At 43.0% G+C, this 26,738-nt stretch overlaps 1 protein-coding gene across 4 annotated transcripts in view; it reads right to left on the bottom strand.

Moving 5' to 3' along the window:
* UXS1 (UDP-glucuronate decarboxylase 1) overlaps nucleotides 1-26,738 on the bottom strand; it is a 97,240-nt gene that overhangs the window by 44,537 nt on the left and 25,965 nt on the right. For 2 of the 4 annotated variants that reach the window (XM_026515820.4, XM_044379065.3), the window contains exons 2-6: nucleotides 24,322-24,349; nucleotides 22,953-23,001; nucleotides 21,846-21,889; nucleotides 16,563-16,623; nucleotides 6,705-6,885 (exon numbers count right to left, since the gene is read on the bottom strand). In XM_026515820.4, the coding sequence (XP_026371605.1) occupies nucleotides 6,705-6,885; nucleotides 16,563-16,623; nucleotides 21,846-21,889; nucleotides 22,953-23,001; nucleotides 24,322-24,349 (363 nt within the window). Of the gene's footprint in view, nucleotides 1-6,704; nucleotides 6,886-16,562; nucleotides 16,624-21,845; nucleotides 21,890-22,952; nucleotides 23,017-24,321; nucleotides 24,350-26,738 lie in introns of all 4 variants that reach the window. The other 2 variants (XM_026515811.4, XM_057309235.1) reach the window with 1 other exon arrangement.

Here is a 26,738-nt window from a genome sequence, read left to right as displayed (position 1 = left end):
TTGCTGTGACTTTGTGTGATTATTTAGCATACAGTAAAATCCCAGCATAAAGATACTCCTGTTTATACAGCATGTCCTCTCCCTGCAGTCCCGGCCAGAGCCCTGGCATAAAGACTGCACAAGATGTCCCTCTCTGCCACATGGAATGTGCAGCCTTAACCCTTGTCCCTCAACACCGGTATTTATGATGGAAAACAGGATTTAAGAAGATGCAGGACTTTTCAGTGTAAAGACCAAATTTCTCTTGGCACAAAGAACTAAACGAGTGGGATTTTTTGCCTTGATTCATATCAAATATTGACTTAATGCAAAGGGAAGACTGTACATGTCAGAGATCTGGCTCAGCCCCAGGATCAAAAGTTCTGGTCAGCACTGCTGCCTGTCAATTTCCTGCAGCCAGCAGGGCCCTCACCTCCCCCGGAACATCCCCCAAGTGCTCAGGGGTCACCGTGCTAACACCGTGGCAAGAAGGCAGCTAAGGTCCCAGAGCTTCACTGCAGGAATTCCCCACGGCTCCAACTTCAACAGAGGGGGGATCTCGCATCTGTAGCCTCTGCATTTTATGTTTACATTTGCAACAAAAACTGAACGGGAGAAAAAAATTCTAAATTATAATCCAACAAAAATATTCTAATCAAAATAGCACTCCTCAAATATCTACATCAACACAGACTCAATGCTCTTGGCAAACACAGTTTCCATCCACCATTCCTGGTCAACTCCAGGGCACCTGGGTGTGATAGTCCAGCCTCTCGTGTCTTCCCTGTCTTGCTGCCCACCCCTCCTGGCCTTGCACAGGATCCCTGCACCCGGGTACAAGGTGGGTTACAGGACTCCACGCACTGGTTCCCTCACCTGCGCACGAGGATAATAACTGCCTACCTCACCCGTACATTGAAAGAATTAAATCTATTATACACAGTGATTAGAACAGTGCCTGGAACACAGTGAGTATTCATGAAGTGTTTACGATTGTCATTTTCTGCTTTCATTGTCCTGGACCTCGTACTCACAGGGACTGCATGTTCCAGGAGCAGGCTCCCCATGAAGCAATGGGTGTCTCTGTCTTCTTCCGTCTCTATAGAAATGTTGGTTTCCAGATTCCTGCTTGTGTAGACGGTGGACAAGTAAATTGGGATAGCTTCTGGGAAGGACACGGGCTGTATACACCATGAGCCTGGACATGAGTCTAAGGCAATGACAAGTGACTTTGATGTGTATACGGGGCAGCTTTCTCAAGGAGGGGTCATCATGGCCCATACTTGCAAACTCCCCAGATAGCCAACAACACCAATAATAAAACCATACTATATTCACAGGATGCGGAAGTGCTAATAAAATAACCTCCAGAACATATAGCTTAGCCTATGCTGCGTTACATGTGCTCAGAACACTTACATTAGCCCACCCCTGGGAAAAAGCCTCTAATACAAAGCCTACTTTGTGACAAAGTGCTGAATATCTCCTGCACCTTATCAGCATGGTACTGAAAGTGAAAGCCGAAGGGTGGTCTGGGTATGGAGTGGTGGTAAATCTATCGGTTGCTGACCTCGTGATTGCTGGCTGGCTGACTGCGAGCTGCAGCTCCTGCCGCTGCCAGCATCACAAGAAGACATGACCACATGTCCCTAGCCCAGAAAAAGATCCAGATTAAAAATTCAAGTATGGGGTGCCTGCGTGGCTCAGTAGGTTAGTCCGCCTTAGACTCAGCTCAGGTCATGACCCCTGCTCAGCGGGGAGTCTGTTTCTCTCTCTCCCTCAGCTCCTCCCCCTTGCTCCTGCTCTTTCTCTCTCCCTCTCAAATAAATAAATAAAATCTTTTTAAAAATTCAACATATGATTTCCACTGAATGTGTACTGTTATCACACCATTGTAAAGTCAGAAAATCATTTAAGTTGACCACTGAAAGTCAGGGATTGGCCAGACCTCCATCCTCCTCCAGCAGAGTCGGCTCTGCTCTGAAAAAGCCTCCAGGGTCAGTGCTCAGTGTCCTATGCGTCCCTAATCCTTGCTGCCATGATCACACGGCTCTTTGTCTAGACATGCTCTCTTCTCAGGGAGCCTGCCTGTGGCCGACACCCACCTGCCAGCCCTCAAGGCTGGAACGAGGGGCTGCCCCAACGCTGCGCCTCCTTTCCACCATCTCCGTGGCCTGGCATCTCCTTCACAAAACCTGAACACACCCCACAACCCCCAAACCCTGGCTTGTCTGAAACTTCCCGGAACCCTTAATACATGGGTTGGAAGGGTTAACTTGACTCCTTCCAGAGATTCATCATCTGAAACTTCAATGTCTCGTTTGGTAAAATCCAGAGTTCTTTTAAAGCAATCTAAAACCAGATTCACTTATTTCAGTGAGTATTATAATTCCCTCCAAAGCAGCGCTATTCCTTCTCTCCAGACCACGCAGGGCCTCTGGCAGAACCCCTATGACACCAGCACCACTGGTCTTTTTCAGTTTTACAATTCATGACCTCATGGCCATCCCCAAATTCCAGGGGACCCCACCCTCAGCCCCGACCCCGAGGATGTGGCAATCACTCTCTCCCTTCCCAAATGCCACCGCCACATTCCGAGTGCAGAGAACAGTTACTTTCCCACAACAGTGAAACAGCTAATGCCTCTGCCTCTGAAGCATCCTGGTTACACTTGGAAAATAATGAGAGGCGGCAATCTGTGAAGGAAAGTTCATGAAGCTCCGCTAGGACGCTGCCGAATTAGGTGTCCCCACTGCTACCCCGTTACAACCCAAACAACCCGCCAGCCCCGGAAAGACAAAGAAACCAAAACAAATTCCATATAATACTCTTCAGAGCCTAAGAACGTTCCTGCTGCGGTGTCAATACCACTCAAGTGGAGTGTCTTTTCTGGGGAAAAAGGTACTCAAGAGTAGAGTTACGCATTAAACGTTCGGTGTACATGCCTTGTAACACTCTCTCCCGCACAGAGGAGAAGAATAATTCAATCACATCGACAGGACACATTAACTCCTTCACTGCCGCTAAAAGACTGGAGTACACGCTACACCAAATGGTAATTCCACTCAGGATGAGCACAGGCTGTAACATTCCATCAGAGGAAAAACTAACGTGGAAGGGAACTATGGCAGGCACCGTACGCACAGGCGAGGACAGGTCACTCAAGGGTGCCCTCAGTCATGTCAACCCCGAGGGGAGGGGGCAAATCAAACTGAGTTCATCTGGTTAAATTCATGCTGTGTCTGGCTTCAGGGGGGGAAGGATTACTACCCCTGAGACGTACAACTGTACCCACAAGCAGGATCCAGTGATGGATGCTCTCCTCCCCGTCTGGGGCTGAGTCAGATGGGCACTGAGATGGGGAGGGGCTGGGGAGACTGTCCCAGGCATGTCAAAACCCCTTACGCTAAGGTTGGAGAAAGTGAAAAACAGGCTTTGGACTATGAAGGTGGAGAAATGTGTCTTATGCTCTCCCACACGGTGCTATTCCCACTGCCAGCGAAGGGCAGAAGTGCGACCCCGTTCTTGTGAGTCCATTCGGTGCATTTGTGTGTGCCCTCCACACGGAGTCTACTGCCGGAAGTGGGAGAAATGGTCTCCAATAGTTTTGGTGTCAAAGCTCAGAGGAAAAGCAGATAATTTACTTACCAACACACTGTTTTTACTAAGTTTTGGTTTCTCGATAGTACTGAAATTATGTGACCAATTGTTTCATTTCACAAGTGTTTATTGCCATGTGCAAAAAAAGGGGAAAGAGGAATAATAATAGCAGCTACTATTCGGGGAGCACTTCTGAGGCACCAGGCCCTCTGCTAAGCCCTGCGGTTTTCTACTGATGCCCTAACAAACTTAGAGGTGAAAAAAAATGCCCATTAATGATCTACCGGGTCTGCAGGTCAGGCGCGCTGTGGCTCAGCCGGTTCTCCCTCTGCCCTCACAGGCTGAAATCGGGTGTCAGCAGGGCTGCATGCCTGTCATCAGTGGGTGAGTCAAGCTGTCGGCAAAATTCAGTTGCACGAGGCTGCAGCACTGAGGTCCGAGTCTCCCTGCTGGCTGTGGGCTGGGAACTCCCAGCAGCTGCCCACAGGCTCAGCCAGACACAGCATGAATTTAACCAGATGAACTCAGTTTGATTTGCCCCCTCCCCTCGGGGTTGCATTGTCACACAGGGATGACATGACTGAGGGCACCCTTGAGTGACCTGTCCTCGCCTGTGCGTACGGTGCCTGCCATAGTTCCCTTCCACGTTAGTTTTTCCGCTGATGGAGCCAGCAGCCGTGGGTCAAGTCCCCCTCATACCTCGAATCCCCCTGACCTCCCTGTGCCTGTGTCTCGGAGGCATCCCATCTACCAAGTCTCTCCAACTCGCTCCTCCCCCTGCTGCTGCCGCTGCTTTTCAATACTTGCATGATTGTGTGGGCCCGCCCACAGAGCCCCAGGTAATCTCGGTATCTTACTGATACCAGCGGATTCATGACCTTAACTCCACGAGGCCTTTCACCGCAGCGCGCAGACTCCCACACTTTGCAAGCCTGCCTGTGAGCGCCCTGCCATGTGCATTACCTCAATTAACCCTCACAGCAAACCCACGATCAAGTCCAGGGGGAATGTGAGCCAATATATCTATTACCTAGATTGTCTGGTTCACCTCAGAAACTACAGCCGAACCACAAAATAAATCCCTGGTAGATTAAAAACTATATGTTAAAAAAAAAAAAAAAATCACACAAACAAGACACCATGGCTGAATATTTCTCTATTCTTGGGACACTGAGAGCATAAAAGAAACAGAACAAAGGGGGAAAATAAACATGAGACTGTAATTATAAAAATTTCAATGGAATTAGAAGACAAAAACCAGATTTGGGGGGAGGGGCAAATATTAAATATATACCAAATGATTAATATCCCTATAATGAAGAACCCCTAAGAAAAGCAATTTTTTTAAAAAAAGGTAAAAGAACTATTTAGATTTCTTTTGTGAATTTTAACTTGTTAGGAAAAAAAATCTATTTTAGTCAAAGAACCATGTGTTTTCTATCAAATTAGCAAACTATTTTGTTAGTAGTTTTTGAAGATAATGCTCAGTGCTACTCCTGTTAGTCAAACAGACAACACCAAATAATGAGGACAGATCAGCATATGGCAAAATCCACATTCGAACTCTTTATTAAGGAAATAAAATTCAGACAAAGATACTTATAAGTAAACACTGGAGAACGTTTAAGGATAGGAGTAAATAAAGCCTGGTATACCCATATGATAAACACTGCTCAGCAACCATACCGGTTCTGCAAGATACTTTGTATTGACATGGGAAAATATCCATGACTGAATAACGTGGAAAAGCAGAACGGTACCCTATCCATGCATGACGAGGGGCAGGTGACGCTCGAGCTTCCGAGCCTGCAACCTGAGGCGGAGCTCCGGCCTGACCACTTAACAGACCTCATGGCTTTGGGCAGACCACAGCCCAATTCGTTTTCCATAAACATTCAAGGGGGGACGATACCACTTACCTCTCAGGGTTCTGGTCAGATTTAAACGAGAAGGAAGGTGAAGTCTGGTGATCCCAAGAGGCCTGCTAGGCAAGCACCAGGTAGAGGTTCTCATCAGCACACCTCAGACAAACCCCCACCCCCACTAGCCTCTTGTGGCTGTTTTAGCTGAAGTGCCACACGCTAGGTGAACTACAACACCAGAAATTTCTTTTCCCAGTTGTAGAAAACAGTGTTGGCAAGGCCACGCTTCCCTCAAAGGCTCTAGGGGAGAACCACTCTTGCCGTGTAGGCGGTCCTCAGCCTGGGGCTGCATGGCCTCAGTCTCTGCCTCGGTGTTCGTGAGACCTGCTCTTCTCCCCATGCATCTGCATCTTCTCCATTCTGTCTCTTAGAAAGGCACTCACCATTGGAAGTACGGCCCAGCTGCGTAATCCAGGCTGATCTCATCCAGAGATCCTTAACTTCGTTACATCAGCAGAGACCTTTTTCCCACAGAAGCTCACATTCACAGGTTCCAGGGATTAAGACATGGATGTATCTTTTTGGGGACTACCGTCCAACCCACTACAGCCCTCAATCCCTGACTCCTTTAGAGTGGCAAAGTTACTGAGGCTTTAAACTCTTGATGTGGAATTTCACTATTAAGTAGCATTCCACAGGAAACAGAGAGTTTTAGAGGGGAGGGGGCAGGGGGATGGGCTAGCGCGGTAAAGGGTATTAAGGAGGGCATAGATTGCATGGAGCACTGGGTGTTATACGCAAACAAGGAATCATGGAACACTACATCAAAAACTAATAATGTCCTGTATGGTGACTAACATAGCATCATAAAAAAAAAAGCAAAAAAAAAAAAAAAAAAAAAAAAGCATTCCACACCAACTAGCACCCGCAGGAAGCTCGAAGTACTTTCACACAAATGGGGCAGGCATTGGATGTGTTATGCAGTGGGAAGGGTCGTGCACGACACCAGCCCTATGGAACAGACAGTGACACTCCAAGCCAGGAGTGCTCGGGACAGGGCAGTCAAGCGCCCACACTGCCACCACTGCTCTTTATCAGAGAAACTAGGAGAGTGCCTTGTACCCAGTAAGACCATTTCAGAAACGAGGCACAACTCACACTCACTGTGGCCGGGTCAGAAGGCTCCGGGGGGTGGGGGGTCCGGCTGCTCTGAGGAACCCACCCGCCAGGCTCCAGGCACTGTCAGCGTGCACTTTCACCCACCTTCAATGTACAGAGGCTCCACCACATCGTGGTTAATCAGCTCGAAGTTCTCATGGCCGATCCAGTGCTCCACGTTCCTCTTCCTGCCCGTGAAGAAGTTGTCCACCACAGTCACCTCGTGGCCGTCCATCATGAGCTTGTCGGTGAGGTGGGAGCCCACGAACCCCGCTCCTCCGGTGATCTGCACATGCCCCACATCCCCGGAGAAAGCACAAGAGGACACGGTGACAACCAACTTCAAGGGGATATGGCTTTGGTGCAGCCACAGCTTCAAACTTGGGAGGAGAGCAAGGAAGGAAGACACTAACAGTTTACCGACAGCATCTTCACTCTTCCTCCAGGACAAGTCGTTATACTATTGTCAACTTCTAAGCAGCCTAAAACTTGAAGCTGTCGCAATAGTTACAAGCTCCCAAGTGTCTCCTCTGACAGAGAATTTTACATTAGAAAGTTCTTATTTTATACCGGAGAGGTCACTGAATATCACTTGTATCGTTCTACCACCACTCCTGCGAAGTTTCAGAATGACTTTCTTTTAAAAAGTGATTAGCAACATGCAGAGATTCAGTGAATGACCAAATAATATATGTGGTTTTTAAACTGGACACAGATAGGTCATAAAAAACAATTATCTTTCCAACTGCTTATGAGAACAAATGAATAAGCGATAGATGCTGTTTGCAGACCAGAGCCCTAAATGATTAAGTTCCACCATTCGGTGACTGAGCGGGAGCGCGACCGCTGCAGGGGGTCCGCTGAAGGGCCCAATGGGGACAGGGGGTCCGCTGTGGGGGCGGGGGGCCGGCAGTAGTGTGCTTCCAAAACCTGAGCCACGACAAATGCGAAGAGGCAATCACGACTTAACACGCTGTTTAATACATAGACTTGATTCAAATTAAACAGTATAAATGGAGGGGGCCACAAAAACCATACTGCATTTTGGGGAGGAAGGAGTGAAAAGAATAAACTCAGAAAGCAGACTAGCCATCAGAAACTACTTTCTCTGCCCTGTTCTGTTCTCCGCTCTGCCTTCTCTGCCGTCAAACTTGCACTCACCCCACCCTCCTGTTCCAAACTGAGAGAATTAACAGGAGTTAAGACGCCAATTCTTTTACAAAAAAAAAAAAAAACAACAACAAAAAAAGAAACCACACATAAACCCTTAGGCACACGGTTTTAAAGCATTTAGTTTGCCACAAAGTGCAGATAAATCTGACACATAATTCACATGTTCACCACGAGCGAGAGCAAAGCAGCCAGGGGCGAAGGAAGTAGATTTGGGGGACGGGGCGGGGTCATGCCAGCCGCAGAAGAACCACGTCAACCCCGTCCAGACATTTACATATGCTCTGATGAAAATGCAAACATAGCAGAGCCTCGAAGGACATGGGTGTGAACTGCAGGCACCACTCTTATGCAGATTTGTGTTCCATCAACACAGAACGGGGCTGTCAATGTATTTTCTCTTCCTTACGATGTCCTTAATACATTTTCTTTTCCCCAGTTTATTTTCTTGTAAGAACAAAATATGTAATACACGTAACACACAGAATATGTGTTAATCGACTCTTCGTGTTATGGTAAGGCTGCCAGTCAACAGCAGGCAACAGGAGTCAAAAGTTACACACGGATTCTGGACAGCATGTGGGGCTGTGGGGGGTGAGTGGTCAGCACCTCTCACCCCTGAGTTGTTCAAGGGTCAGCTGTATCATGGTTGAGAACGTGGATGCTTGAAAAGTCCTGACGCTCAACAGCTTTCAAACAGCTGCATTCATTCTTTAAGGACAGCACCATTTCCTAAACCCTCTCTGCTTCGCAGATAGGAAACTGACACCCAGGGGAACTGCATTTTGGACCATGATCCCCAGATCACTAGTGAGGACAGAATAAGCTCAGAGTCTTCCTAATTTCATATTCTCTCCACTACCTGTAGATTTGTCTGGTTCATGTTTTATCCTCAGAATGCCTACATCTCACCTGTATAACCGAATGATGATTTGAAAACAGAACGTTCAGGAAAAACACATGAATTCCAAATCTAGCTCTATTAGTGCTTAACTCGAGGGATGAAAATTCATTTTATTTGGACTTCATTTATTCCATTTTTCCAAGCCTTCCACAGTTCATGAATCAGAAAAATTACATCTCTTTTCGAAGAAATTTAACCTTTTTTAATGTAACTCTATATCTATATGCAAATGTTCCCTAAACTAAGATGTTCTGTCACATGCTAACTTTATCTCCACACCTAAAATAACCGAGTGACTACTCAGAGCTAGCAGAAATGCAGCGTACTAAATTATACATGATTGCCTCCAACATTTCACTAGTTTTAGTGGTGACATAAACTTGCTGGAAGCGCCTCAGCCTTGGTTGAAATGCATTTGAACTCTTTCTCTTGAGTAAGCACTTTCTATCGAAAATACTTAAAGATTTATGTAACGGAGCTGGTGGTTATACAATGTCACTCCCTAATCAATTTCAGCCCATTAGGCAAGCATTTCAAACAGAAACAAAACTGGCAGAATCTCATCACTTACAAGCTCCCCCAGGAAAACAAATCGCCAAACCCAGGCATATCCTTTGAATAACAAGGAGCTAACACCCCAAAAAGAGAGCAGGAAGAAAGGACAGAAGACCTCTGACAGTGGAACTGAATGGACTCCACACAGCTTTGCACGGCTCTGCAGTTATGAGCTCATCTCAACTGCTTGTACTTCCTGCTCTTGTGGGAGCTCACAGGCAGCGAACCTGGTCCAGTTCAAGGGCAGCATTCAAACTCATGCTGCTCAGTCAGCAAGAAGAATGCCTTTCTGACAAACCTCTTCTTTGTGCCAAGGCTTCCACAATCACTGAAAAGGCTTTGGGTTTTAGCAACAATGTGGCACCAGATGACTATGAAATGCGGCTTAACCTACGAGATGGCAGAGGAGTGAAGGACACTCAGTCCACTTACTGTGGTTATGTGAAAAGTGAAATAAATTTGGTAATACTCAGCATCGACGGGAAGATCATCCCATGTGAATATAATAATAACCCTTGCGAAACTATGCATGGCTCATATATTAGTGTAGGGCATCAAATATTCTGATCGCTCCAACATGTGGCAGCAGAAAGACTGGAAAATTAACTTTTCTCTGCTGTTGAAGACACGGTTATATTTCTCAATTCATGCTTAAATGCCTACGCATTTTTGATATGGTAGAAATAACCCCAAAAGATGGGTGTGCAAATATAACAGATGTTAAGAGTCTGCTCAGGGTGAGATTTATATAAACCATCTAAAAAGGCAAGAGGTTTTCTATAACTTCCAGAAGAAAAAGGAGATTATGGGTGAATCAGTTTAATACTGATTCAAGACTACTACTTTGGTGCTTGGGATACACAGTCCTACAGCCTAGATAACAGGTAAAAGAACAAAAAACAACCTTGTGTACCAACCATTTATATATCAAAGTCACAGATAAAATATTTCTTACAGAATGGCAAGGTGAGGTGCTCCACAGACCTGTCCCCCGGCAAAAGAACCATAACTGGTAAGAATTTAAAAATCTAAAAAAAAAACATAAAATAAAATAAAATAAAATAAAAAATAAAAATAAAAATCTAGCCATTTAAAGTTTCTGGAAATTGTCTTAAGGGTATAAAGCAAATGAAGAAACATTTATTCAAGAAGATCTACTAAAATTCAGTAAGAACAGACAGAATCAGTGACACCTGGGCCATGGCCCACTCCCACCCTCATAGTTTAGAGTGGGTGGGTGTTAGGTGTGGCCAAAACAATGGTGCTCCTGGTCAAAAGATAAATGGTATCTCCCCAGGAAGGGCAGGCCACCCACATTTCTCATTCCCCCCAGCTGTGAGCTGCACAGGCTAAATTCCTGAGGTGTGAGCCAAGTGGTTAAGAGACACCTTCCTCCTCCAGCTCCCACTCAGGTGGCAGGGGCTCTACTGCAGGCATGGCAGGCTGTGACTGAGTAGTGGGATTGTGGTCACCCTTGCCCCAGCTCATTCATGGAATGGATTCCATGCCCAGAGAGATAAGGCAAGAAGACCAGGGTTACTGCTCCTGCCAGCCTCCTGCTTGTAGGGAACGTCACTCCCTCCTCCAGCTCCACAGTAGTAGCTCAGAGATTTTCCCCTGGGGACAGAGGCAGTCAATAAAAACACAAGAGTTCCAAAGCCCTCCCCAGAGAGATGGACTTAATTTGAAAGAGAAAGTGGGAAAGTTCAAGCATAAAGGCTATCTCAAAAACCAGAGATTTAAGTGGTAAGCAACAAAAAAGAGGCCCGTAGCTCTATGAAAGCAACAAGCTTAGCCACAGGCCAGCTAGTTTAGTAGAGAGAACCAGGGAAAGACACGCCTCAGACTCTCTTGGGGTCAGAGTAAACCTCAAAGACTGGCCTAAAAATCTACCTCCGCAAAGTGGCCAGAATTTAATGGGATCAGACTGAGGAGCAATTTATAATGCAAAGCATTGATTAAAGCACAGTTTGCTCAACTAGCAATTATTAGAGCCTAACGGTCAGTGTGATACCATACAAGGCAGACAGCTTAACAGAGAAATCAGGCTAAGAGATGGTCAAAGAGAGCCCTGGTAGAACCACTGCCATCCCAGGGTGACTGTGTCCATCTCCAAGGCTGTAGCCTCTGAGCAGCGGTCATCAGAATCCCATACTCCAGGGGAGCAGACACCACTGAAAGAGACCAGCCGAGTCACTAAACAAGTAAACAAACAAGAAAAATAAAACAAAGCTTGGAGAAAGAGGAAAATAGTACCCAGAGTTGCTACAATATACTACCCAAAATACCCAGTTCTCTACAAAAGACTTTGAGACATGCAAAGAAACAGGAATGTGGGATGTGGACACAGGGAAAACCACCAGGCGACAAAAACTGCCTGTGTCAGGGCCCAGCTGTCACATTCAACAGTCCTCAAGTCAGCCAGCATAAACAAGTTCACAAGAATGGGAGGAAACCATGCTTGAAGAAGTAAACGGAGACTAAAAATTTCCAAATGGAAATTTGGGGGTTGACAGGTATAGAAAAATTCATGAGAGTCAACAACTGATTGGATGTGGCAGAAGAAAGAAAGCAAACCTGAAGATAAATCAAAGAGAGTTTATGCAACCTGAAGAGCAGAGAGAAAAAAGAAAGGAAAGTGAATTACCTCAGACCAGCATGGGACACCAGTAAACACACCAACATGCATGTAATGGCAGCACCAGAAAGGAAGAAAGAGAGGAACAGAAAAAATATTCAAAGAAATAATGGCTGAAAAGTTACCCAGACTCATAAAACACATGAATCTACACATTCAAGAATCTCAACAAATTCCATCCAAGCAGGATAAATGCAAACAGAAATAGATGCATGTAGTCAGATCATACTAAAAATGCTGAAAATCAGAGACAGAGATAAAATTTTGGAAGCGGTTGTACGGGGTTCAATACTGCCCTACAAAATTTATATCCTTCTTAGAATCTCAGAACATGACCTTATTTGGAAACAGGGCGACTGCAGATGTAATCAGTTGAGATCCGGTCATACTGGAGTAGGGTAAATCCTGAATCCAGTATGAGACCCACGGGAGAACACCGTGTGATGATGGATACAAAGATGGATGTGTCTACAGGACAAGAAATCAAGGACTAGTGGCCACACCAGAAGCTAAGAGAAAGGCATGAAACAGATTTCCTCCTAGGAACTCCAGAGAGAGCAGCGCCCTGCCAACACCCTGACATCAGAATTCTAGCTTCCAGTAGTGGGAGAGTTTCAGTTTCTGTTGTTTTAAGCCGCTGAGCTCATAATTGTGACAGAGGCCTGTAGAAAGTAGACAGGAGACAAAGAAAAGGACTCCTCACATACAAGGGACCCCAACATGAATAACAGCCTACTCTCGATCACAAGTAGCGGAGGAAGAAGTGGGGTAACACATTCAAAGAAAGAAAAGAAAGAAAACTGTCAGCCAAGAATTTTATATACAACTCAAACTTCTAAAACTGAAAAACAAAAACAGATAAACAAAAAATGAGAGTATTCATTGCCAGCAGCCCCGCCATACAAGAAATACTAAAGTGTGTTCTTCAGGCTGAAAGCAAACGATTCCAGGCAGCATTTCCCACAGAGGAAACAAAAGAAGGAGGAACAAATAAAGTAATTAGGTAATTATAAAAGACAATATAATGGCACTCTCTCCTTTCTACTCTTAATCGATTTAAAGACCAAATTGTATAGCACAATGTGAACATACTTAAAGCCACAGAACTACATACTTAAATGATACAATGATAAATTGTGTTACGTATATTTTACCACCACCATCACCACAGCAAAACAACTGTATAAAATAATATGTATATTACTGTATTATTTGCCCTGTAAAATACAGAAATATATTTGACAACAGCATGAAGTGGGTAGATGGCAGTTGTATTACTGTAAGGCAATGACATCAAAAGTTGACTCAAACCCACAGGAACAAATGAAGGAAACTAGACAGGGTAATGAAAAGGATGATGTAACAAATTCTGTAAATACATCTTAACTACCCTTTATTCCCTCAGCTTATTTAAAAGATATAAAATTTAAACATTATAAAATATAAAACAATTATAACAATGTATTGTGGAGTTTATAACCTGGACTAAAGTAATACATAAAATGTATAGAATAATATCACGAGAAGGGGTGGGTAACAGAACTACGTAGGACTGGCATTTCTATATCTCACTGGAACTCAGTATAAAACTGAAGTAGAGTATCCTAAGTTAAAATGTAGATGGTAACCACTAGAATAAATAGCAACAAAATGAATTTTTAAAATACAGTAAAAAATAATTAAAGGAATTCAAAAGTCACATAAGAAAAGATTTACTTAATGCATAAGAAAAGAAAAATGGAAGACTGGAAGAACAAAGAAGATGTGAGGCATATGGGAAACACAAAATAAAATGGCAGTTATAAATCCAACTATGTTGGTAATAACATTAAATGTGAATGGATTAAACCAACCACTCAAAAGGCAGTGACTGCCAGACTGGAAAAAAACAAAATAAAACAAGGTCCAACTATATAAAATCTTAAGGAAACAGACTGAAGACTGGAAGTTACAATGTGTTGAATGTAAAAAAGTATAACACATAGCATAGAAATAATAAGAAAGCTGGAGTGGCTATGATGATATCAGACAAAATAAACTTTAAAACAAAAAAATGTTAATAGATAAAGAGGGGCATTTTATAATGACAAAAGGGTCAATCCATCAAGTAGATAAACAGTTATAAACATTTATACACCTAACAGAGACCCAAAATATAAAAAGCAAAAGTGGAAAGAACTGAAGGAAGAACTAGAGAATTCAACAATCATAGCTGGAGGCATCAACACCTCACTCCCAATAATGGACAGAACTATACAGAAGATTAGCAAGGAAATAAAGGACTTGAAAAACATTGTAATCCAGCTAGACCTAACAGATATCTATAGAACACTCAACAACAGCACAATACACAGTCCTTTTAAGAATATATGACGGGCGCCTGGCTGGCTCAGTTAGTGGAACATGAGACTCTTGATCTCAGGGTTGTGAGTTCAAGCTCCATACTGGGTGTAAAGTTTACTCAAAAATAAAATCTTTAAAAGAAAAAAAAAGAGTACATGAAATATTCTCTAGGACAGATGATATCCTAGACCATAAAAAAAGCCTCAATAATTTAAAAGGAATTGAATCATACAAAGTAAGTTCTCTGACTACAATAGAATGAAATTAGACCTCAATAACAAAGAAATTTGAGAAATTCACAAGTATGCAGAAATTAGCCAGCACACTTCCTGATGACTAAAGGATCAAAGAATAAGTTATAAGAAAAATTAGAAAATACTTTGAAATGGGTGACTATGAGGAACTAGCACACCAAAACTTAGGGTAGGCGGCTAAAGCAATGTAATTTCTAAAGATACAAACTACCAAAATAACTCAAGAAGAAATGGAAAATCTGAATAGATCTATAACCAGAGAGTGAATTAGCAATGTTAAAAAAGATATTAACCAAAAAAAGCTTAAGCCCAGATAACTTCTGTGGTGAATTTCACCAAACACTTTAATAAGAATTAATACCAAATCTTCACAAATTCATCTTAAAAACAGAAGAGGAGGGAACACTTTCCCACTTATCCTATGAGGTCAGTATTACCCTGATACCAAAACAAGCAAAAGACATCAGAAGAAAGGAAAATTACAGACCAAAATCTCTCATAAATACAGATAAAAATATCCTCAACAAAATGCTAGCAAATCAAATCTACCAGTATATAAAAAAGGATTATACATTAACCAATAGAGATTTACCCCAGATATGCAAGATTGGGTTGCAAACTGAACAAACCAGGGCTAGAAGGGATCTGGTCAACCTGACAAAAGGCATCTATGACAAGCTCTCAGCTAACATCATACCTCAAAGTGAAAGACTAAAAGCTTTCCCCTAAGATGAGGAACAAGACAAGGATGTCTGTTCTTCCCACTTCTATGCCAGGACAATTAGGCAGGGAAGTGAAATAAGAAAGCATCCACACTGATAAGGCAGAAGTTAAACCACCCATAATTGCAGATGACATGATCTTGAACAGTACATAAAAACTCCTCAGGAATCTACTTGAAACTATTAGAACCCAAAGATTTCAGCAAAGTTGCAGGATATAAGAAAATACAAAAATCTATTATATTTCTATTTACTGGCAATACAAAATATAAAAATGAAACTAAAAAACAATTCCATGAATGCTAATATCAAAAAGGGTAAAACACTTTAGAATAAATCTAACAAAAGTGTAAAACTTATACTCTGAAAACTATAAAAAGAATGTTAAAAAAAATTAATGAAGACCTAAATAAAATAGAAAGACACCCCATGTTCAAGGATCGGAAGACAATACTGTTAAGATGACAATATTGCCCAAATTCATCCACAGATTCAATGTGGTCTGTAATGAAATCTCAGGTGGCTTCTTTGAACAAACTGATGAGCTAATCCTAAAATTCACCACGAACTGTAAGGGATCGAGAACAGTCAAAACTATCTTGGAAAAGAAGACAAAGTGGGAGGATTCACACTTCCCAATTTCAAAACTTACTATAAACCAAGTAACCAAGACAGTGGTACTGGCATAAGGACAGGCAGGATCAATGGAACAGAACTAAGAGTCTAGAAAAAAATATTTTCATTTATGGTCAGCTGATTTTTGACAAGGGTGCCAAAACAATTCAATGGGACACGATTAGTCTCATCAGCTAGTGGCACTAGGTATATTCCCAAGAGAACCAAAAAACTATGTCTGTACAAAAACTTGTACACTTATGTTTCATAGCAGCATTATTCACAATGGCCTCCAAGTAGAAACAACCCCAAATGTCCATCAATTGACAAATGGATCAACAAAAATGTGGTATATCCATAATATGAAATATTATCCAACCACAGAAAGGAATGAAGTACTGATTTGTGCTATAAACTTTAGAAACATTACTCTAAGTTTAAGAAATCAGATACTAAAGACCACATATTGTATCATTTCATTCATGGGAAATGTCCAAAACAGGCAAATCCATTGAGACAGAAAGTAGTTTCAGTGATTGCCAGGAGCTGGGAGGAGGATGGCTGACAACAGGGATGGGGTTTTTCCTGGAGTGATGAAAATCTTCTGGAATTAGAATGCAGTGCTGTCGTAGGACTTTGTGAACATACAATAAAGCAGTAAACTTACATTCTGTACAGGTGACTTAGGGTATGTGAATTATACCTCCATTTAAAAAGCCAGTTTCTTGATACTACAAATATTAATCAGATGTACAAACTTACCAAAATTCTTTTACGGTCCTTTTCTGATAAAAATTTTACTGGCGGGTATTTCTGGGTGAAGCTGTAGAACATGAAGAGATGAGAAAAGAAAAGTCAAACATCTCCTGTGGGGGGTTTTCTCTACTACATCAAAACAAAGGCTAGATTGTGGCATTTTTATTGTCTGCTCCTTCTATCCATTCCAAGGGAGGGCTGTAGGAACCAAGTGGTTATTGGCTCATAGGAATTCAAGAAATTTGCAACCTGCTCCTTGTGTAGAATCAAGCTGGGGTAGAGATTCCATCCTGGAGAAAGGAAAATTTACCAAGGTACAGGCTACGAGCAGCCAGAGCGAAACACAAAGTAAGGGATGTGGTGGCCTCCTCACAATGCTGTATCGATGTCTGGAAGGAAGAAAGCAGCTGCATGACGTCACAGACCCAAAGCAGGACACTGTGTCTTGCAAGGGGAAGAAAAGAAAAAACTAACTAAGCTTGTTCCCTCATTCTGCGCAATTTCACAATGGAAGCCCCTCCTTCTGCACTGGTGCCCCTGGACCAAATGGCTGGGCATCAGCACTTTCTGCCTCCCGTGGTCTGCTCTGAACCCATCTGAAGTCTCACCTCATTTTTCCATAATGCCTCTTGCCCCCAGAAAAGGTCACATGGGTCCCCAACCCCTCCCGATGTTTCTTTCGGGAGCAGGGCACTGCAAGCAGCAGATAAAAGATCAAATGAGAGTTGATAAATGAAGATTTGAAATATCCATTCTTAAAGTGGTTAAGTGATTCAGTTAGGAACAAAAGTGCTTTTAGTAAATTCAGAGAAACCAACTTCACAGTCATTATTTTAATTGGAGAGGTGCCAGGGGCACTGTCTCATCCCCTCCCCATCCCCAGCTGGGATACAGAAGGCATTTCCTTAATGGACGCTGAACTGAACAGAATATGACAGGTCATTAGACAGAAGACCTTGAAGCAAATGTTTCTCATCTCTTGGAAGAGTGGAAACATGCTTAAATTGGAGCTTGGGGCAGGAGGGCTTTCTTTTACAAAGCAGATTAATTCCCCTATTAAGAGCTTCCTGATTCTCGAAAGGTCAAGTTCCCCTTGCAGACTACAAAACCAGAAGCAGGCAAGTGGGAGTATCTGAGGGAATAAGTGAGAATCTTGGCCTTCCCTCTTATTATTCTGTGACCCAGAGCAAGACCCCCAAAAGCCCTGTGCACCTCGGGGCTTCCTGCGTCAAAGGGTAATCACAGCACCTTCCCCAGAGGGCTGCCCGGGAAGGAGCTGTCCTTACCACAGACCACACAGCAGTGGCCCAGTGACTGTTCTCACAGTGGCTGTGGGGCAGGGCACATTTGGCCTGCTGGAACAGTGGAAGCCTTCAGGGAGCCTCACAGATGCCTTGTTTGTGAAGTGACACTTCTTGTCATTCCAAATACTTTCCCCATCAGTCAGCTGGTGGCCAAGCAAACCATAGCACTGACTGTGTGCAACCCTCACATGGCCCTGACATCCACTGTCTTCTCTAAGCACCCCACATCCACCCCTCCAGCCTCCAGCCCAAACCCCGCAGCCAGCCATGTGGCGCACCTACGGCGGCTCTCTCGTTCCAGGCTGACCCTCTCCCACCTGTCCAGTGCTGCCCATTTGTACCGGAGACAAAAGAGCAGTTTTCTTACAAGAATACAGTTCAATAAAACTGAAGCAAAAATACAACTGCCTGACACGTGGACCCATGTGGAGCACGGACTGATTAACCTACTTCAAACACTGTGCTAAAACCTTTAAAAAACGAGAACACTGGCTGGGCTTCTTGCTTTGTTTTTCTTCAACATGCAGCAAACCAAGTTTCAGATTTCATAAGTATGATCAAGTTATTAGACTGTTGGAAGAACTTTCTTATAACCCTCATTTCTTCCTTTGAGAAGTCAGGCACACAAAGCCAGAAATAAGAGCAGGGGTAAGCTCCTTCAGGGTCCTCCTCAGTCTGCACTTTACACTCTTTGCCTTCCTGCAGTCACGGATGACAGAGCTAAGGGGGTGTGTGAGGGGACTGTGTGAGGTGACTCTGAGGTGACCGTGTAAGGGGACTGCGTGACATGACTCTGAGGGGACTGCGTGAGGTGACTCTCAGGCGACTGCATGAGGGGACTGTGTGAGGTGACTCTGAGGGAACTGCGTGAGGGGACTGAGTGAGGGGGCTGAGTGATAACTTTGAGGTGACTGTGTGAAGGGACTGTGTGAGTGTGAAAGGATTGTGTGAGGTGACTCTGAGGTGACAGCTTGAGGGGACTGCTGAGGTGACTCTGGGGGGAATGTGTGAGAGACCCTGAGGGGACTGCGTGAGGGGACTGTGTGAGGTGATTGGAGGGACTGCATGAGGGGATTGTGTGAGGTGACCCTGAGGGGACTGCGTGAGGGGACTGTGTGAGGTGACTCTGAGGTGATGGCATGAGGGGATTGTGTGAGGTGACTCTGGCACGGTGCTAGCTGGGCCACTCCTTCACCATGCCACTCAGCTTTCCCCTCCCGCACTTTACAGCATTGGGCAAAGTGGGCAAGGGAAAGGCACGGGCTTTTTTAAAGGCCTGAAGTAGGTTAAAACCCTATGCAGCAGTGTACTGGCTCATCCATATACTCATTTATTCAGGAAATTTTTAGTGGGCACCTATTCTGTGCCACACACTGAGGACACAGAAGAAAACAACGTAGAGGCAAGGCCTTGCCTACATGCAACCTGCATTCTTCATTTCTGAGTGTGAGAGAGACAAGCAAGGGAGGTGAATGAAACAGGAATTGAATAATGGATCTTTTCTTACACCCCAAAATTAATCCTTTAGTAATTATTTTATGCCATTACAGACTCTAACGTTCCTGTTCAATAAGGTAGCCAGTAAGAAGCCTTTTTACTTAGAATTTAAATTCTCATCATTACTTCCTATCTAGTCACAGGACATTTAAAGATATTGAGATGAAATTAAACAAATGGCAGGCAATCAAATTGTTAAGAAATGGGGGTGTAGTAAAGAAGAGAAAAAACTCACATAACCCACTTACTCAGGCTTCTAGAATGGAATGTCCCCATTTCTTTCCGCATATACATATAATCCCTACCTTTCAAAAATATCCTTATTTCCTGGCGGTCACTTTGCCCCCAAATGACAAGCACATCAAGACAACATAGTCCAGTTACATTTTTATCTTGTTCGTGTCAAGATGGGTGTTTGATCATTCTTATCATACAAATCAGTCAGGAAAAATAAAACCAGACAGAGCTCCATCAATTTCTACCACAAAGTCATGTCCGTACTTGACTTTCTAGCTAACACAACAACCGGGGCTCATCTGTCACCTGACTGGCTCAGCAACCTAGAGACCAGAACCATTTTAGGATGAGTAACTAGTAAAGCAGTCGTAAGTAGAAAACGCTTAACCTCTGCACCTATCTTAAAGGTAACTCTCACAGTTTGACAAGAATGAGTTACTGGTACATTCTTCAAGATTATATTTATACTTGTATTTCACTTTCCGATTTAAAAAGGACAAAGAAAATCACCAAAGTATCAAAAGGAATCATAAAATTCTCCTATTTCAAGAGATCGTGTCTGTAAACCATTGCCTTAAGGAAGTTATCCAATTAAGTCACTTTTCGTAAATATTACTCTCTAAAGAATATATTGGTGGTGAGCAATTTTTTAGGAGGGCACCCAACATAAAACCTGGTGGGTTATTCTTATCATAAACAATTTTTTTAAGTTTCAGTTAAAATCTCTCAAATTATTCCAGCCTTACTGAAGGTGGAATTTCTGGCTCCCATCCAATGTAATGTTAGAAGCAGCATAATTTCAGCCCAAATGATGGCAAGAAAATTTAAAGTACAAATAACAAATTTATATTACTTAATGTGAGCTGTTAAAAAATAACTTGTAGCCCAGTAAGAGTTGAAATTAATAGTTTGCCTGACTGCATATAATCAGTTGAAGACAAGAAGAAAATGAATGAATGCGTTTTGTTTGATGACTCTTCTCCACCCTTAGTTCTCTTTGATCACTTACTGTAAACACGGAAACCAAAGAAAAACTCCTCTCCATTTCTTTCTTTTTAATCTGGGCTTGACAAAAGGCTCATACAAACGCTGACACGCATCATCCAAACTCATCCCAAGAAAAGAAAAAAAAAATTACATAAACTTTAATGAAAGTTTTTATTCCAAACCTCTAAAGACCCAACTGTCACTCTCAACACACAGTTCCCTGATAAACTCCAGGGAAAAGTTCCAGCACCTGGAGCTCAACTGTTTTAGAAAAAGAGGGAATGTGGGTGCAGCAGAGCCACACATGGTGGTGGGCGGGGGGCATGGACAGGACACGACACCACAAAAGGTAAGAAGCAATTTGCTTTGGTATCTCATTCAAATAAGTTCCCATCGTATTATATAATTCTTCCCTTCCAGCCACTTTACCTGGACTCAGTTTCTGGAACCTTCCTGGTGTTTGGTGACAAGCAAATAACTGACCCTAATTTCTTACAGTACTTACACACAGTACTAGGTTTTAGGCCCTTTCAGCTTTACTTCCTTGTTTTGGAATTCTCTCAGACGAATCAATATATGCTAGAAACCACCTGATCGCCCTGCATAACTTAAAAGAAGGTAAGGCTTAGCCTCAACTTGTATGCCATGAATTTGCAGGAATTGAGAAATTCACAGGGTTTGGAAAAGGAAGATTTCAACACACCTAGATCCTCTTTTCTTCTAATGTTTGGACTATTTGAGTATCATATTCAAATCAGGGTTAAGAAAAAAAGCCAGAACATTTATATGGGCATTTGTTGACATCATCATAGTTTGTAGAAATCAAACTGACAGAGGATAACAGAGGAAGGACTTTTAATGTAGGATCTGTGTGGCTGGGCTTCAGGAAGACTCCTGAAAAAAATAACTTTATTAAAATAAATAATTTTCTTCCTAGAGAGAAAAAAAAGCTTCCATAGCTTCCAAAAAAGCTTTCCGCAGCTTTCATCAGAAATAGTTCATAATGATAAAAGCAAAAAAAAATAAATGAATAAAAAGTTTAAAAACACTGCATCCAAATTTTACAGTAAACATCTACCTTCTCTCAGACAAGCTCCTGTGTTGAAAGTGCCTGATATCTTTCATATTACAGAATTACACAGATGAAAAAAAAAGAATTGCACAGTTGAGATGAATTTATATCAGATACTGACCCTCTAAAGTCAACAAGATAGAAGTATTTTCCTAAAAAAAACAAAAACCAAAAACTCAAAAGTATACATACCTTTTTTCCAAATCTCTGATTTTCTCTCTTAGTGGTTCAACGATCTAAAACAAAAATAACCAACATCAGTTTTGAAGCAAACACAGTTCTCCCCCACTTCCTCCCTCTCTGATGTTCCACACGGGCACGACACCCCGCAAAACAGATTTTAATTTCTTCTATCCACCTTCAGTCTGAGATTAAGTTATACCACTTGAATCACAAGTCAAGAATCAAGATGATACACTGCATGTCGGAACTCTTACTCCACGGACTCTTAAGTCTCTGGGAAAATTAACCTTTTAATTTCCTTACGACAAGCGAGGTGGTTGAGGCTCACAAAAACAGGCAGATCCATACCACCCTCTTCTTTTCAGGAATGAAAGAATCCCCTCAATGCTGCCCACAAAGCTTAACCCCTTGTTTCTGCACATTATCTCCACATCATCTACTCAGCACGCAAATGAAGGGCAGGCTGTGAGCAGACCCTATTCCTGCGTGTTAACACCGGGAGCTGGGACAGAAGGAAAGAGCAGTCTTAGAGCTTCCCCATGACCTGATATTGGCTTCAGATCAAAATGACTGACTCCCCATCTCCTCCCACAGCCCACGTTACACTAGCGTACCTGTATCTGTAATTATTTGACAAAAACATAAGTAATTATTTTTAAAAAGAAGGTATATAATCAACCAGAGGAGCCAGCTTTCCGTGAGCAGGTGTGTGCATGTGGAACCTCCCTATGTTTCCCTGAGTCCCAGCATCCCAGTTTTCCATACAGCAACTGCTGGGGTGAGTGGATGCTGGCTGGCACTTGCCTCCATCCCTGATGAAGGTACTCGCTTCCCTTTCTCTAAGAAATTCTGGGAAGGTCACTTGAAAAGCCAGACAAACTTTTAAATCCCATTTTGCCCCTGAGGGAGAATTTAGTACATCACACCTTGATCAAATGGCTGACACAGAGGTGTATCCACAGCGTAACAGCTGGAAAGGGAGTAATTTTTGATGAGATGTTTCCAAATCACAGGTTAGCATCAGGCTCCCACAAGAAAGGTACCAGCACAAGCAAAGGAACCGAAATTGACAGACATAATGAGAAACCAGGAGCAAAATACAGGAAAGGAACTAACCTCTTCGATCTTGCTCTCGATTTTGAGTTCACCATTCTCCTGGATAGACCTGTTGAGTAGAAAGCTGCGAAACTGAGATCCATTGAGAATCTTGATGACCTCAAGATTTATTTCTGAACAAATGACAACACAAACCAAAGGCTGCAGACCATCTCGCTACTCCCCTTCCCAAACATCAGTCCCGGGTTCCAATTCCCTCCAGAAGGGGGTGCACCAGAGGCACGGGAGACAATGGAGGAGAGGAAATCAAATTCATCTCGCCTCTACCTTTTAAGGGTTATTTCTATTCCACTAAAATAATCTCACTTTAATGTTATACTCAAATTTTAAATTAGATTTTAAATTAGAGGCAGGAAGTGTGTCTATAGGAGTCCAAGTCTCTCTGCTGGGCTTTCCCGGAAATTTGATGCAAAATGGAGCTTTTCTAAGTGAAAAAACAGTTTCTTTAAATGGGATCTGAGCACCCCTCCCAGCCACACACAGAAGTCTTTGTCAGGAGACACTTACACCCTGGTGGTAGGAATCAGATCATCACCGCCCCACTAGCCTTGCGAGACCCCACTAGCCTTGCGAGACGTACTCAATATGAAAAGCCTGGTGGGGGCACAGCAATCCTTGACCCAGTAGCCCAGTGCAGGGGCATTTGACTGCCAAGCCCACCGCCAGCACAGCAACTGTGATTGCTGCCCTTTGATTTTCACGACCAAGGAATACAAAGTGGAACGAATTTTTCTTTAAATGTAAAACTGTACTAGCAGTGCCAAATTTGTTTTTACAACAAATGTTTAATTTTTTTTTTAAGAATATCAACACAGGATTTTACTCTTCTGAGTGCCCCTCCTACATTTATCACAAAGCACAGATAATGTACACTCGGGCCAGAAGGCTCCTCGGCGCTGAATCCTGAGATAAACAGGTGGCCTCAGAATGCACTGGTCCGCTCCCAGGGCCGGGGGCCAGGCAGGCTTTCCTTAAAACAGCCCCCTTCTCAAAAGGCTTTGGAAAGACACTCGCCCCACCGTGTTCTTGTCCAAGCCACTCAGAAACACAATCACGTTTTAGCAGGGTAAAAACTAGGCTCAACCCTCTCCTGTGTACAAAACGACGGAAGGGATCCTGAGGTGGGCAATGCTGAGGTGCCGGCCAGGAGAAAGGGGCTTTACCAGAGTAAAGAGTAAAATCAGATGTAGTCCTCGAGAATACCCATAAGAAAAAAAGACAAAGCTCAGATGTGTGAATGGCAAAAAAAAAAAAAAAAAGTTTCATTTTTAAAATGTTCAATTAACCCCTGCCATCTACAGTCTATTTGTAATAACTGAAATGTTTCCATAAAACCCGACCACAACATCAAGTTATTAAAAACAGTTACCTCATATTAACGAAGTTGCCCCAAACAGCTGGAAGGGAAAGAAGAAGAAAATAGGTCAATATTTAACTTCGTGGTATTCAAGGATTCCAACTAATACAATTTTAATGTTTAACCAATATTTTCAAGTACAGTAAGAAATCTAAATTATGGCTCATGAAGACAACAAAACACATACTTTGAAGTATTGAGTCCTACCAAAAATAAGTGAAAAGAGGATCCGATACAGCTCTTTAATTCTGGAAAACCTCTTTTGTGGTCTGGAGTTCAGCTGTGCTTGTGTTTTGATAAAGACTATGTCCCCAACCTTTGTCTGAGGAAGAGCCCGTCATAAGCATCAAAGAACTGCATGTCTGAAAGAGATCCTAGCGCTCAGTCCAGCCTTTTCCTTTAAATGTCTATGAAACCAAAACCCAGGGAGGTTAGATAATGGCCTGACACTGGGGCTTACCTTCACCTGGAAGCCCATCCTTTCTCACACTTCCCACATCTCTCTTATAGTCTAGGTTCCCGTCTGCCGGCCTGCTCCCTTGATTATAGACACCTGGAGGGAGGGTTATCATGTGTACACAGCTGGTGCTCAATAAATGGGAATAAACCAGCCCAGCTGCCACCGTGAAGTTTTGCCATGGATTACCTTAAAAACATAATACTAGACTATGAGCCACCACGTGAAGTTACTGAACAGAGAATTCTGTAATAAAGAAATCTTTCCCATGAATGGGTGTCTCTAATATTTGTACTCATTCCTCTTTGGCCCTCCTGTAGTCATTCCCCAAATACTGAATACCTCCTAGGGGCCAGATGCTCTTAGGTGCTAGAGAAAAACAGAGAGCAAATGCAAACACCCCCCCCCCCACCCCCAATCCCAGAGATGGCGATTCTGTGAGCTCAGGAAGGCCTTCAGGTTAGGATCTACTCCCAGGCATCTTCTTAATGTCATTGTCTGGTACATAGCAGGGGTTTAATAAATGTTTACTGAATAGGACTCGGTTTCCAAAATCACGTGTTGCTGATTCCATACAAGTACATTCCTCTCCAAACAGAGTAGTAAGCAACTGATACAAAAGATAGCAATAAATAACTAAAGTGCCGAATAAGAAAGAAATAGGAGAAATTAAACTAAATCCATACTATATTCCTTATTCATTAAAAAAAATAAAGACTGTTTATACCTTTGGATCGTGTGAGCTTACTTTTGAGTATTATCCTCATATACAAATATGTACGGGAAAGCTGCCTTCACAAATCACGGCTTTACTTATTAAAAATAAAAAAGAGGGAAATAAACCCAAATATCCTACAATTGGGGAGATGCTATAACATCTGTAATATTACAAATATTATTGGGGAGCTGCTATAATATCTGTAATATTACAGATGTTATTAATATAATACTATATATAATGTTACATGTCAATTATATCTTGGTTTAAAAATATGGTTATGACAATACACTGTAACATGGTAATGCACTTATGACAATTCCAGATGAGAAAATATATATGCAGTATGACTTCTACTAAAAACCACACAGAATAAGACTGTCTGAAGATGCCAAAATATAGTTTAAATGGTGACATAATTGTTTATCTTTCCTTGTATCTATGTTCTTACCTTGGCTTTTAAAAAAAGGGGGAAAAGATTTCCAAACCCTTGCTGAACGCCATGCCCCTCCCCCCAGAAGACCTGGGAACTCGTGGGCCAGGGGTCAGCTCAGGCAGCTGGCATTGTGGACGAACCTGCAGTTGCCAAACCCCATGGGCCCTGTTCTTCACTGTGTATCTCAAATAAACATACTGTCTCATTTTGGCTTTAGGATTCTGTTGCTTGTCTAAATACACCAGGAAGTGGTCCCTCTCTGGCTGTGGAAACTCGGGAGGGGAATTACCTACTCCTTAAGATGCCTTAGGGTAGATAATGCCCTTTGACAACCTTTTCAAATCATTCCATGGTTACTAGTTTTCTTTTTAGCCTTTTCTTGAGTTAGTTTAAAAGGTCTGTCTCAGGGGCGCCTGGGTGGCTCAGTCGTTAAGCGTCTGCCTTCGGCTCAGGGCGTGATCCCGGCATTCTGGGATGGAGCCCCACATCAGGCTCCTCCGCTGGGAGCCTTCTTCTTCCTCTCCCACTCCCTCTGCTTGTGTTTCCTCTCTCACTGGCTGTCTCTATCTCTGTCAAATAAATAAAAACTCTTTTTAAATAAATAAATAAATAAATGGTCTGTCTCAGAGATGTTTCTCAATCCTTCTATCATCCCTTAGACCATCTGAGAGCACGTAAGGCTACCTGCCCTTCCTGGATGTCTTCTCCCTCCTTGAAGTACGACATCAGGGCTCTGGGGGCTCTCCTCTTTCCTACTGGTCCTGTGCAAGCATCCCTCCCCTGGGAAGCAGGTGAGGGCCTTGGGATCCGCCCCAGGG

This window comes from Ursus arctos, unplaced genomic scaffold (genome assembly GCF_023065955.2).
Source record: "Ursus arctos isolate Adak ecotype North America unplaced genomic scaffold, UrsArc2.0 scaffold_8, whole genome shotgun sequence".
Lineage (NCBI taxonomy): Eukaryota > Metazoa > Chordata > Mammalia > Carnivora > Ursidae > Ursus > Ursus arctos.
This window is presented reverse-complemented; position numbering and strand designations above follow the sequence as displayed.